Genomic DNA, 13,506 nt, shown 5'->3' on the forward strand with positions numbered 1-13,506 from the left:
GGAAATTGAGGGATTTGAGGTTCAGGATCGGTCTGACTGAGCCGTCTGGCTTCAGGACCACGAACAGGCTCGAATAGAAGCCTTCTCCCTGTTGCGACAAAGGAACCCTGACAATGACTTGATTTTGACACAATTTCCGTATTGCTTCGCATACCACCTCCCTGTCCGGAGGAGAAGCTGGTAAGGCCGATTTGAAAAATCGGTGAGGGGGAACGTCTTGAAACGCTAGCTTGTACCACTGGGACACTATTTCCAAAACCCATGGTTCTAGGGCCGAACGAGCCCAGAACTGACTGAAGAGTTTGAGACGTGCCCCCCACCGGTGTGGACTCCCACAGAGGAGCCCCAGCGTCATGCGGTGGATTTGGCAGAAGCCGGAGAGGACTTCTGCTCTTGGGAACTTGCCACAGCCGGTGACCTCTTTCCCTTTCCTCTTCCTCTAGAAGCAAGTAAGACCCTCGCCCTTTTTTAAATTTATTGGGCCGAAAGGACTGCATCTGATAGTGGTGTGGTTTCTTTTGTTGTGCAGGAACATAAGGTAAAAATTATGACTTACCCGCGGTAGCCGTAGATACCAGGTCAGCGAGGCCATCACCAAACAAGACACCACCTTTATACAGCAGAGACTCCATCGCCTTCTTAGAGTCAGCATTCCATTGATGAATCCACAATGCTCTCCTAGCTGAGACTGCCATGGCATTGGCCCTTTAACCCAAAAGGCCAATATCCCTCGCAGCTTCCTTTAGGTAGGCTTCAGCGTCCCTGATATAACCCAGCGTCAAAAGAATGCTATCCCTATCCAGGGTATCTATCACAGATGACAAGTTATCTGCCCATTTTTCAATAGCGCTACTCACCCACGCCGATGCAACGGCAGGTCTGAGCAGCGTACCCGTAGTGACATAAATGGATTTCAATGTATTTTCCTGCTTACGATCCGCAGGTTCCTTTAGGGCTGCCAGGGGACGGAAGCGCTACCTTTTTGGACAGCCGTGATAGAGTTTTTGTCCTCAGTGGGGGGTGACTCCCACTTTCCCCTATCCCCAGAGGGGAATGGATATGCCACCAGAATTCTCTTGGGAATCTGAAATTTCTTGTCAGGATTTTCCCAAACCTTTTCAAAAAGAGCAGGAAACGTTACCTCAGGTTTCTTTCCTTTAAACATACAGACCCTTGTATCAGGAACAGCAGGGTCCTCCGTGATATGTAACACGTCTTTTATCGCCACAATCATGTACTGAATGCTTTTAGCCAGTTTTGGATTTAATCTGGCATCACTATAGTCAACACTGGAGTCAGAGTCCGTGTCGGTATCCGTATCTGCTAACTGGGTAAATGAACGCTTTTGTGACCCCGAGGGGGTCTGAAATTGTGACAACACATCATCCACAGATTTTTTCCATGCCTGGCTCTGAGACTCAGATTTATCTAATCTCTTATTTAACAAAGCCACATTCGCATTCAAAGCACTCAAAACATTTAACCAATCAGGCGTCGGCGGTCCCGACAGGGTCACTCCCACAGCCGTTTCTTTCCCTAATCCAGTCTCCGCCTGGGAAGAGCACTCAGCCTCAGACATGCCGACACACGTGTACTGACACCCACAAACACACTGGGTATATAGGGGACAGACCACAGTAAAGCCTGTCAGAGAAACACAGAGGGAGATTGCCAGCTCACAACCCAGCGCTTATCCTGGTTCTGAAATCCCTTATATAAAGCCTCAGACCCGTTAGCGCTTTTATAATTACATATACAGCACCAAAATAACTGTCCCCCCCCCCCCCCCCCCCCCGTTTTGCACCCTGTTACTTGTACAGCAGTGTAGAGAAATGACCAGCATCTCTGCAGCTCTGTGCAGAGAAAATGGCGCTGATGAGAGCTGTGAGGTATAAGCCCCGCCCCCCTTAATGACGCGCTTCAGCCCCGCTATTTTTTTAAAATATTTATACTGGTGGGGGTTCGGGTTTAGGCACTTAAAAAACCACATTGCCAGTCCATATTGAGGATTTTTATGCTGCCCAGGGCGCCCCCCCCCCGCACCCTGTAGTGCCGTCTGTGTGTGGGAGCATGGCGCGCAGCGCGGCCGCTGTGCAGTACCTCAAAGCCATCACTGAAGTCTTCAGATCTTCTTCTACTCACCCGTCTTCTGACTTCTGGCTCTGTAAGGGGGGTGACGGCGGGCTCTGGGAACGAGCATCTAGGCGTACCTAGCGTTCAGACCCTCAGAAGCAGGTCTGCTTCTCTCCCCTAAGTCCCACGAAGCAGGGAGACTGTTGCCAGCAGTTCTCCCTGAAAATAATAAACCTAACAAAAGTATTTTTCAGAGAAACTCAGGAGAGCTCCTCAGAGTGCATCCAGTCTCACTGGGCACAGAATCTAACTGGCGTCTGGAGGAGGGGCATAGAGGGAGGAGCCAGTTCACACCCCTTTTAAAGTCTTAAAGTGCCCATGTCTCCTGCGGATCCCGTCTATGGTTCTTGAAGTGTCTCCAGCATCCTCTAGGACGTAGGAGAAAGACAAAACTAGAGCTGATAGCTGCCAGTCACTTCACGGCCATCAGATACCATGGTTGTACAGTGATGTAATTGGCTGAGGAAGCACTGGCTAGTGCCAGAACCAGATTTATACACAATATATGAGCCCAAGGGGACATGTGGGCATTATACAAAAGTGCAGTAGTATATACTGCTTGAAATTTGGTAAGTTTTGATCAGACAAGTGCAGAAAAGGTAGGCACCATAGACTTTTTACTCCAGAGTTTTGACTATAGAAATTATTAGAATAACACAACGAAGATATTTATAATATATTCTTTGTATTTTTCATATCATTTATATAGGCAAAACTCTGGAATGTACTAGAGTATGACAGGAGATGGTAGGAAACCTGCCCAGAAGACTATCTTTATACACTATACTACAACAAGGGGTGTATCTTCCTATTGGCCAGGATGGCACTCGCCAGGGGCGCCAGCCAAGGAGGGGCGCCATCCAGAGGTGCCACCCGCGGGCAGTAGGTAGATTCACTTTTAGAGGCAGCAGCTATCCCCCCTCCCCCGTGTAGTTCCTCACCAGCATGAATGCCCAGTAATGATCACAGCATGCAGCAGCAGCTGCTGGGAGGTGTAGTTTATATAGAGTTTCTTATCTGTATTGTGGTGTGGTGCTGGACCCGGCGCCAATTGCAGTGGCTGTTGCTGCATTCTTTGATCATTAATGGGCATCCCTGCTGTTGAGGAACTACATGGGGTTGGGGGGATATCTGCTGCCTCTAAAAGTGAATCTACCTAAAAGTGCTGCCTTTAATAGTAAAATCAACATGGTAAAATAATTGTGTCTGGCACTGTGGGGGCATATGTGTATCTGGGACTGTGGAGGCATACATGTATATGGCACTGTGGTGGCATACGTGTATCTGGCACTGTGGGGGCATACGTGTATCTGGCACTGTGGGGGCATTTGAGTGTCTGGCACTGTGGGGGCATACGAGTGTCTGGTACTGTGGGAGCATATGTGTATCTGGCACTGTGGGGGCATATGTGTATTTGGCACTATACTCTGAGGCATTATGTGTATCTGGCACTGGACTACTGGGGTCATTATGTGTGGGTTCCGGTATGAATGGTCGACCATGTTATGGTCGACAGTCATTAGGTCGACCACTATTGGTCGACATTGACATGGTCGACATGGACACATGGTCGGCACATGAAAATGGTCGACACATGAAAGGTCGGCACATGAAAAGGTCGACATGATTTTTTTTACTTTTTTTGGTGTCGTTTTTTGCGTAAAATGACGGGGAACCCCAATTAGTGCACCGCGTCCCCTCGCATGGCGAGCGAAAGGTGCCTCACTCCGCTACCACTGCGCTCGACACAGATTACCGTTCCAATCGTAGTCCACGTGGATTGTAAAGTATGGAAAGTTCCACAAAAGAAAAAAAATGTGACCATGTCAATGTCGACCAATAGTGGTCGACCTAATGACTGTCGACCATAACATGGTCGACCATCTGAACAGATACCATTATGTGTAACTGGCACTATACTGGGGGACATTATGTACATCTGACACTATACTGGGGACATTGGGGGTAATTCCAAGTTGATCGCAGCAGGAAATTTTTTAGCAGTTGGGCAAAACCATGTGCACTGCAGGGGAGGCAGATATAACATGTGCAGAGAGAGATAGATTTGGGTGTGGTGAGTTAAATCTGCAATCTAAATTGCAGTGTAAAAATAAAGCAGCCAGTATTTACCCTGCACAGAAACAAAATAACCCACCCAAACCTAACTCTCTCTGCACATGTTATATCTGCTCCACCTGCAGTGCACATGGTTTTGCCCAACTGCTAAAAAATTTCCTGCTGCGATCAACTTGGAATTACCCCCATTATGTGTAAGGAGAACTACTGTGGGTATTGTGTGTAAGGCTGCTAATTGTGTGTGTAGGGGTGTGATTATATATATATATATAGTTTGATATCATAATATAAAATTGTGAGGCCATGCCCACTTTCCCAAGAGCGTGCATGCCTTCCCATATATATGGGCACTACTGTGTGGCATAATGTGTATAAGGGGTACTACTCAGTGACGTATCCATAATGGGTGCAGTGTGTACAGTGCACACGGGTCCCTGAGTCCAGGGGGCCCACACCGCACACACTGCACCCATTTCTCCTATACTTACCTTTCCAGAATTACATCGTTGACTGTGTGTGGGCCCCCTCCTCTCCTGTAGCCGTCACTGCTGCTGCTAGTGAACTGAGCATTAGAAACTCCGGCACAGTACCAGAGTCTACAGCACATGCGTAGGACTTCAAACAAATGGTGCAGTGGCCATTTTTCGGAGTCCTGCGCATACGCTGTAGACTCTGCCACTGTGCAAGAGTCTACAGCGCTCAGAGTGCTAGCAGCAGTGGTAACGGCTACGAGAGAGGAGGGGGCCCACACATGGAGTCTGCACATGGGTCCCCTCCTCTCTAGAGACGCCCCTGGTACTACTGTGTAGCATAACGTGAATAATGTACATTACTGTAATGTGTAATGTGAGTAAGGCACACTATTGTGGTGTAATTTGAATTGGGGTACTATTGAGTGGCCACGCCCCTTTTTTTGGCACACCTGCCTTCCCTATTTCAAATATGGGGCGGGGGGGAACCAGTCCTTTACTTTGCCAGGGGCACTCGGACCTCTAAATACACCCCTGACTAGAACAATGAGTGGGTTGATTCTTTACTAGTTACCCGTCAAAATGACGGAACAACATAACAGTAATGGAAGTGCCAGCAGCTGTGTGCGCCTGAACGGAGCAACACATGAGTTGCTTTGATGAGTGCCATCTAGTGGCCACCGACGCGCAAAACACTTAGATTTCCCCTATAGAGGTGAGGAGCAGTGTTAGCCTTTTATTATATAGGATAAAATAGGTGCTGTAACAGAACTTTCAATAATTAGAAAAGAGATGACTTCACAAATGTGGATTTCATTCTGTTGACACACTTACTTTACATTTAGAACAATATAATACATAGGAGATAACCGGACAGTATTTTGTTATCCCATCATTTGGGACAACAATGTGATCTGAAGTTTGCTCATATGTGCACCCTAAACTACACCAGGACTTTCTCCGCTGCCACCTACACTGAACATGCGATGCTACAGGCAGCCCATGTGTATTGCTGTTTAATGACTGCATCCCAATTGCAATTAGTTTCATACCTTCCTAAGATGGGATGGGCACCTCACTGGGGACCGGTTTACAGCTTTGTATCACTGGAGGGGAGAGTGTCTCTGAATCCAAGGCGTAGGTGCAATAGGTGCAGGGAGTATGGCTGCTATGGGGCCCGGTCCACTTCTGGGGCCTGGCCCTCGCCCTGCACCCACTTCTGCTGTACTGAGTCTTGCACCTCCTGAGCTCCATGCCTTCTGCTTATCTAACAGTGTGCCAGTGCAGGCACATCTGCTGTCAGTGTCATGGCTGGCTCCGTCTCTCTGCCCTCACTACATCAGCATCAGTGAGGACGGGTAGAAGGAGCCAGCCGGGACACTGAGAGCAGATGTGCCTGCAGCGCAGCGCTACTGTTAGATAAGCAGAAGGCACAGGACTCAGAAGGTAAGTTCCCGACTGGCACTGAGCAGCGTGGTGCAGCCGGGGCACGGGAGTTATTTGGGGGTGGAGCCTGGGTTCGGTGCTCGGGGAGGGGGTTGGTGCTGACCGCGAGGGAGGAAGCAGACGGCCAGGAAACTGACACCAAATGTCCCTGCATCAGCACACTGATAGGAAAACAGAAATCACGGGGCTGAGGAGGTTAGTTCCAGGTTGGGGTCATGTGTGGGTGAGGAGAGGAAAGGGGTGTGTGGATGAGGGGGGTTCCTGAAGAATTTGCTGTGGGGCCCCATTAGCGTTAGCTATGCCCCTGCTCTGAATGGCAAGGGAAAAAAAGAAAAGATTTTAGCAGGCAAACTATGTGGAAAAATGTCATATCGGCATATGAAATCTTTGTGAATAGAGCCCTAAGTGCTCTGTACTAAATTCCCGCTATATTTTTGTTCTGCCTTGACATATCTCTTATATCACATCCACACCACAGAGCAGACTTGACACATTTATCACTCCAGCTCTATTTATAGACTGTAAGTTATGCACACTAAAGAATGTGGAATGTACAAATAGAGAGCTGAATGTATATTCCACAGAATGGCAAAGGAGACGCAGAACTTGCATCACTAAAACATTGCATCTCTAGTGGAGTACCCCAGGGATCTGTACTTGGACCAGTGCTTTTTAATATCTTTATTGGTGACATTGCAAATGGCATTAAAGGGAAAGTATGCCTTTTTGCCCCGATGATACGAAGGTATGCAACAGGTTAGACCCAACAGGTGGGGTAAAACAAATGATTGAGAATCTAGGTAGACTAGAGGAATGGTCAAGAGTGTGGCAATTACAGATTAATGCCAAAAAAATTAAAATCTTGCACTTGGGTCTCAAAAATCCAAAGACTAAATATAGTATTAATGGCACTATACTGGAAACTACTGAGGAGGAAAGGGATCTAGGAGTCACTATTTCAGGTGACTTAAATGCAGCTAAGCAATGTAACAAAGCAATGAGGAAGGCAAGTCAGATGCTTGGCTGCATTGGCAATCAGCAGCAGAAAGAAAGAAGTAATAACGCCACTGTATAGGTCATTGGTACGGCCTCATCTAGAATACTGTGTTCAATTCTGGAGGCCATATCTTCAAAAATATATTAATACATATACTAAGAAGGGCAACTAAAATGGTGCATGGCCTACATCACAAAACATACACAGAAAGACTAAAGGGGGGTACTCACGGAGCGATCGCTGCTTAAAATCTAAGCAATCTGACTAGATTGCTTAGATTTTAAGCATGATCGCTCCGTGTGTACCCCCCACAGCGATAGCGATGCACAGCCTCGTGCATCGCTATCGCTGGTGCTAGATTGGCCTGCATGCAGCGGGTGAATTGAGCGGCCCCCCCCATCTCCCCCCACACGCCCAGCACACATCGCGCTGTGCTGAGCAGCGGGAGAGATGTGTGCTGAGCGGTTCGCTCAGCACACATCTCTCCCACATCGGCCCGTGAGTACTGGGCTTTAGAAATCTCAATATGTATAGTTTTGAGCAGAGAAGGGAAAGGGGGGACATGATAGAAACTTTCAAATATATCAAGGGTTTTAACAAAGTCCAGGAGGGAAACATTCTCCAAACGAAGAGAAGCAACAGGACACGAGGACATACACTGAGACTTGAGTGGGGGAGGTTCAGGGGAGATTTGAGGAAAAATTACTTCACAGAAAGGGTAGTGGACAAGTGGAACAGCCTCCCATCAGAGGTGGTAAAGGCAAAGAAAGTAGAGCAATTTCAACATGCATGGGATAGACATAAGGATATCCGTACAAAGAAATAAGGATCAAATAAGGTTTGAGATAAGAAATATGGTTAAAAAAAAGGGGGCAGACTAGATGGGCCAAGTGGTTCTTATCTGCCGTCAAATTCTATGATTCTATGATTTTATGATCTCTGCTAAACTTCATTCATGGGAACTTTTGCCATAGCTTCACTCAACCTCAGTCACTGGGATCAGTACGTAATCCCGCTGGACGGGATCCCAGCGGTCGAAATACCGACGCCGGAATCCCGACCACACAATCTCGACAGGGGTGGCGAGCGGAACGCAGCCCCTTGCGGGCTCGCTTCGCTCGCCACGCTGCGGGCACACTATTATATTCTCCCTCTATGGGTGTCGTGGACACCCACGGAGGGAGAATATGTCGGGATTGTGGCGGTCGGGATTCCGGCATCGGTATTTCGACTGCCGGGATCCCGTCCGGCGGGATGTTGACCGCATCCCCAGTCACTGGCTGGCCATTACTATACTCACTACATTAGTGAACATTGATGTGTACTGTCCACATACTGTCTTTAAAAAAAAAAAATATGTCTGCTGATTATTTTCTTTTAGCCTTGAGACCACTGAATCTGTTCATCATTACAGTGTCATGTTCACTTGGGGTTCACAAGGGAAGGCTTGCAACTGTTGGTTATCACTGCTTTACAGTCTGTGGTATGTACTACACTTGGTACTGAATCGACTGACAAGTGCCAACAGAGCATTGCAGTGACACAGATAAAATGGTAACACTGTAAGATACTCGGTAGCCATTATACAGGCACTGAGGTATGTGTGTTTTCTCAGGCAAGCAGGGGGAGTGAATGGGGAAACCATTACATTACATGGTACTTTATTTGGGTTTGTCATGTAAATAACTTACTGTATTTGGTTTGATTCTACAGGAGGTGTTTTCTAGTCAATGAATCTTGTCTGGATCGTGCCTCATCTGGGAATTGATCCAATTTCTACAACTCTATACAAATGCCAGACGCATACAGCCAAATCGCTCATGCCTAGCCTCAAATCATCAATCTCTGACACCAGTTAATTAACAAGTCACCACCAGTGATGCATAGGAGACCCATATGTCAGACTAATACATACTGCATCCCACATTCTCCCTGTAGATTTATAAAGCTGTATCTCTTCTACACAATGACTGTACGTTCTGAAACAGAAAAAAATGTCATGCATTAGGACACTAATATCCTGCAACATAGATCCAAGTAGGAACTGTAGCCCTCTGCTATATCTTAGTTGTAAAGCAACTGTTTTGGATATAATTAAATTCCCTTTAAATTTACATTTGTACAGTATGTAAAGCATATATATATATATACCCTACATTATCACTGTATACTGTATGTATTATAGTGTTGTACTCAAATATGTTCCTAACATTGCCAGGTGGACTTTTGCTTCTCTACAGCACTGTAAGGTACAATTTCCTCATTGACAAAGAAGGATATGCTGATGCGACTGTAGATCAAAGACATGCAATATGACCCTACACTGAGCTCATGCAGTCAATGCAGCACAGAGCAGAAATCAGCGGTACATACAGGTCCGCATGCAGCGAGATGAGAAGCTAGAGGTGACTGGGGTGGGGGTGTCGGCTTCCTATGACAAGCACAGAGCACGGTGCACACAAGGAGGGGCGCTGGATGCGCTGCCAGCCGCCTGCTCCCGTTTTGCACCAGAACACAGGATATTGCTATGCGGCTCTAGCACCTGGCAGCCTGCGGCCGGCAACATGGGCAGGAACCAGGGTGCCTGGAGGCGGCAGGTGGTCAGAGCCCGAGTGAAGGCTCCATCAGTGGGCACCTCCTCGCAGCCCTTGCCTGTCTGGATGAGGCTGTATTTCTATGGCATGCACGGCCTGACCCTGGATGTGCTGAGCTCCTGCGCCCGGCGCTTCCCTCACAGCCAGGACTACAGCCTTGTGGGCTTCTCCTCCCCATCCCGATGCCTGCTGCACGCCGCCGCCCACCTCGCCCTGGAGAGGATCTACCTGCAAAGGAAGAGCTTCCCCGACAACCACCTGGCTTTCCACTTCGTCTTCTACCCCTCCGTCTTCGTGGGCCTGCAGATCCTGCTGCGGAGGACGCTGCTGCAGTGCTGCCCCCAGGAGCGGGTGCTGAGTGCGGCAGAGCTGGCGCTGCAGTACGGGCTGGCCGTCTACTACTCGCAAGTGTTTCTCCGGAGCTTCCTGAGGCTGCAGTACCAGAGCTGGGAGGGGTTGGGAGCTGCCTGGGCTAGTGCCGGCCGCCGGCTGCCGCTGCTGCTGCGCTTTCTTTTCTTCGGCATGCACGGTTTCCTGGACGAGGTCTTCTTCACGTCCGCCTTCAATGCGCTGGAGAAGCCGGGCAGCCCGCTGAACGGACACACGTCGCTGTGGTCCTTCTTCATGTACGGCAGCTGCAGCCTGGTGGTGGAGAGGCTGTACTTGTACTTGTGCTACAGCCGGGGATGGGGCGTCTGGCAGCGGCTGCCTGTCTACATTCTCTTCGTCTACACCTGGGAGTTCTGCTGGGGCTTAGGGCTCCGCACCTACAACGCTTGCTCCTGGGACTATTCCCACTATCCTCTGAATTTCATGGGGCTGGTGACCCTGATGTACTTACCAGGCTGGGTGTTTCTCAGCTTCTACCAGGATCTGCTGTCCAAGGTGCTGTTGCGGGTGCGCTATGTGTAAGGCGTGTGTGACAGATCCACACAGGGGAGATGTATCATAACTTTTAGAGGGATAAAGTGGAGAAATTGCCCATAGCAACCCATCAGCTTCTAGTTATCATGTATCTGGGCACGGGTACCGGCAGAACGTTTCATCATGAATACCAGCAGTGACTGCGGCACAGGACACTACTCTGTAGGAAGCCTCGCCACCATTTTTGCTGCCAAGGTTGTAGCAGAACAGGATCTTTTGATCTGTGCTGTATTCAGCGAGTCCTTTTATTCCCAGCATAACTAAGGTTGATACTGTAAATGAACAGTAAGTAGCACACCAATACCTGGCACCTTGTATTGGACGGACCAATATGGTTTACAATTTACCAGCTTGTGATCCACCGATTCATATTTTCCTACATTATAAATCACCCAAATACTTTTTAACACATATATATTTTCTTTATACGTTAAAAGTGGGCCAATGAAACAATTTGTTTTAATCTTTGTGTATTAAATGAATGTATTTTGGGGTCTATTCATGTACAAAAATGAAAAGTGAATTGTTACTTATCACTATACTTTGCATGAGTTTGATGCGATATATAGATTTGATACGTAACAATTCATGTATACTTACCCGACCGGCAATGCGGTCCCCTCTGCGCATACACTGGTGGCTGAGGTCCCAGGAGGCTGGAGGGGCTGCTGGGTGTTCAGTGGGCAGAGCTAGTGCCAAGTGCCAGGCAGAGAGCAGGGAAGCATTGAGTTCCCCTGCTGTCTTGCACTGCAGTTCAGATTGCAACATCCTGAGATGGCAAATCTGAACTCCTTGGAGAAGCAGAAAGCTGAGGTTTCTGTCCTTTCAGGAATCGCACTCACCATATTACAGTATGGTGATGCAATTCAGGCACACGGGGGTGTCGACGGGAAAGTCAGTAACTTTTCCATGGTAGCCCACTTTGTGAATAACCCAAAGCAGAGAAAAGCCCTGTGTTCCACAAAACAGGGATTATCTCTGTTTTATGAACAGACCCCTATGACACTTATTACAAAAGTGGTGAAACATTAAATTTACCTGAATAAATGGGCATATTATAGTCCAGATTTATTCATTCATTCAGGGCTGTGAACTTCTGTCCACCATGATCTTCTGCTTAATATACATGTTCATCTTTTAGTCCCTCACTGTATTGTACTACTGCTCAGTATTTAAAATATTTATATTTATTATTTTTTTTCCACCTATTGCCTATAGTTATAATTGTCAAGCTTTTTGTTAAGATACAACATAGCCAATAAATTATCATTTGTTCATATATTATCAACCTTTATTTATGTACACCAACATAGTATGAACCACCAACATACTACACATTAATGTCTATCCTAAAGTAGCTCACAGTTACTACATTTTTACAATATAAAAACGCTAGCCTCATTTTGCCTTGAAAATGATTGCCGCTTTAAAAATACAGACAACTTTTGCGGCATTCACATTCCATGTCACAAACTATTACCTTTAGTAACCTTGTGGCGAGTGAAGCGAGTCACCAAGGCCACAAGGGGACGCATTTCAACAAATTTACGATCCATGTCACAAATTATTACCGCTAGTAACCTTGTGGCGAACAAAGCGGAGCGAGCGCCTAAGCCCAAAGCGTGGCAAGTAAAGCGAGCCCGCAAGTGGACGCATTTGAACAAATTTCGATTAAAAAAAATGTTTTAATACACAAATTGACACCCCCAAAAAATAAGAAATTTGTGTCAAACTTTTGACCCTGTCAAACTTATGGTGTAGACCTAATGACTGTCTACCTTTTTAATGTCTATCTTTTGTACCACACCCGCCTATATCTACTGTACCTCACGAGGAACTATTGAGTGTAATCATAAATGTAGTTGCCTGACTTCAGCATCAACAAAGTGAAAATATATTTGCAAAACAAACTTTTATTGCTGGATTTACACCTAACAAATGTGTTAAAAATTTCAGTATTTACCTATTTGGCATCAGCAAGTCTATTCCCATATCTACGTATAAGGATAAGAGCTGTGCTTGCCAAATATTACAGTAAATGAAGTTCTACATCCAAGTGCATTGTGGTGATTTTCACTTGGACATTGTTTTTTTCTATTCTTCAAAATTATTACCTTAATGCCTGTTGAATTTCCTTAATGTTTTCCTGTACAGGTCTACAGAAGTGAGGCAGTTGGACATGATCTAAGATAAACAGAAAAACTCAGCAGAGATGCTGCCTTAAATAATTGCTTACTGCATCGAACTACATAAATTATTAATACGGGGTCATTCTTGTTATGGTTGTTGGCAATATATCATAATAGCTGTTTAAATACAGAACAGTCAAGCAGATGTATTAACCTGGAGAAGGGATAAGGAAGTGGTAAAGCAGTGATAAATGCAAGGTAATAATGCACAAGCCAATCATTACGGATTTGGAAAATGACAGGAGCTGATTGGCTGGTGCATTATCACCTTGCACTTATCACTGCTTTATCCCTTCTCCAGGCTTAATACATCTGCCCTAGTGTTTAAATTTGAGACTTATGGTCAGTTAGAGCACAGAGTAAAGAAAAGGCAGGCGTGCCGACAATCAGCAAATATGTAGATATATAGCATATAAACTAGACATGTGCATGGTTGTTTTGGTTGCAGTTCAAATTCATCATTGTGTTTTGGTTTTGGCAAAACCATCCTCAAGTGTTTTAGCGAGGGTTATTCAGAGATGAACGCAGACGGCTGCATATGTAAGGTGTGGCCGTGCATGCGCAGTTTGCAGATATCTGAAAACTGTGCTGCGATCCGTATTAGCTGCAGGGTCTGATTTACCCTCTTGGTTCAGATTCACTTTTTTCGGTTAAAATTAGATGGAAAAAAAAATCAC

The 13,506-nt window shown here is 46.5% G+C and overlaps 1 protein-coding gene across 1 annotated transcript; it reads left to right on the plus strand.

Moving 5' to 3' along the window:
• Positions 1–9,466: 9,466 nt before the first annotated feature.
• Positions 9,467–13,270, plus strand: TMEM229A (transmembrane protein 229A). The gene has a single exon (XM_063927169.1). The coding sequence runs from the start codon at positions 9,504–9,506 to the stop codon at positions 10,626–10,628; it is 1,125 nt and encodes a 374-aa protein (XP_063783239.1). The 5' UTR covers positions 9,467–9,503; the 3' UTR covers positions 10,629–13,270.
• The last annotated feature ends 236 nt before the right edge of the window (positions 13,271–13,506 follow it).

This window comes from Pseudophryne corroboree, chromosome 6 (genome assembly GCF_028390025.1).
Source record: "Pseudophryne corroboree isolate aPseCor3 chromosome 6, aPseCor3.hap2, whole genome shotgun sequence".
NCBI classification, from domain to species: Eukaryota; Metazoa; Chordata; class Amphibia; order Anura; family Myobatrachidae; genus Pseudophryne; species Pseudophryne corroboree.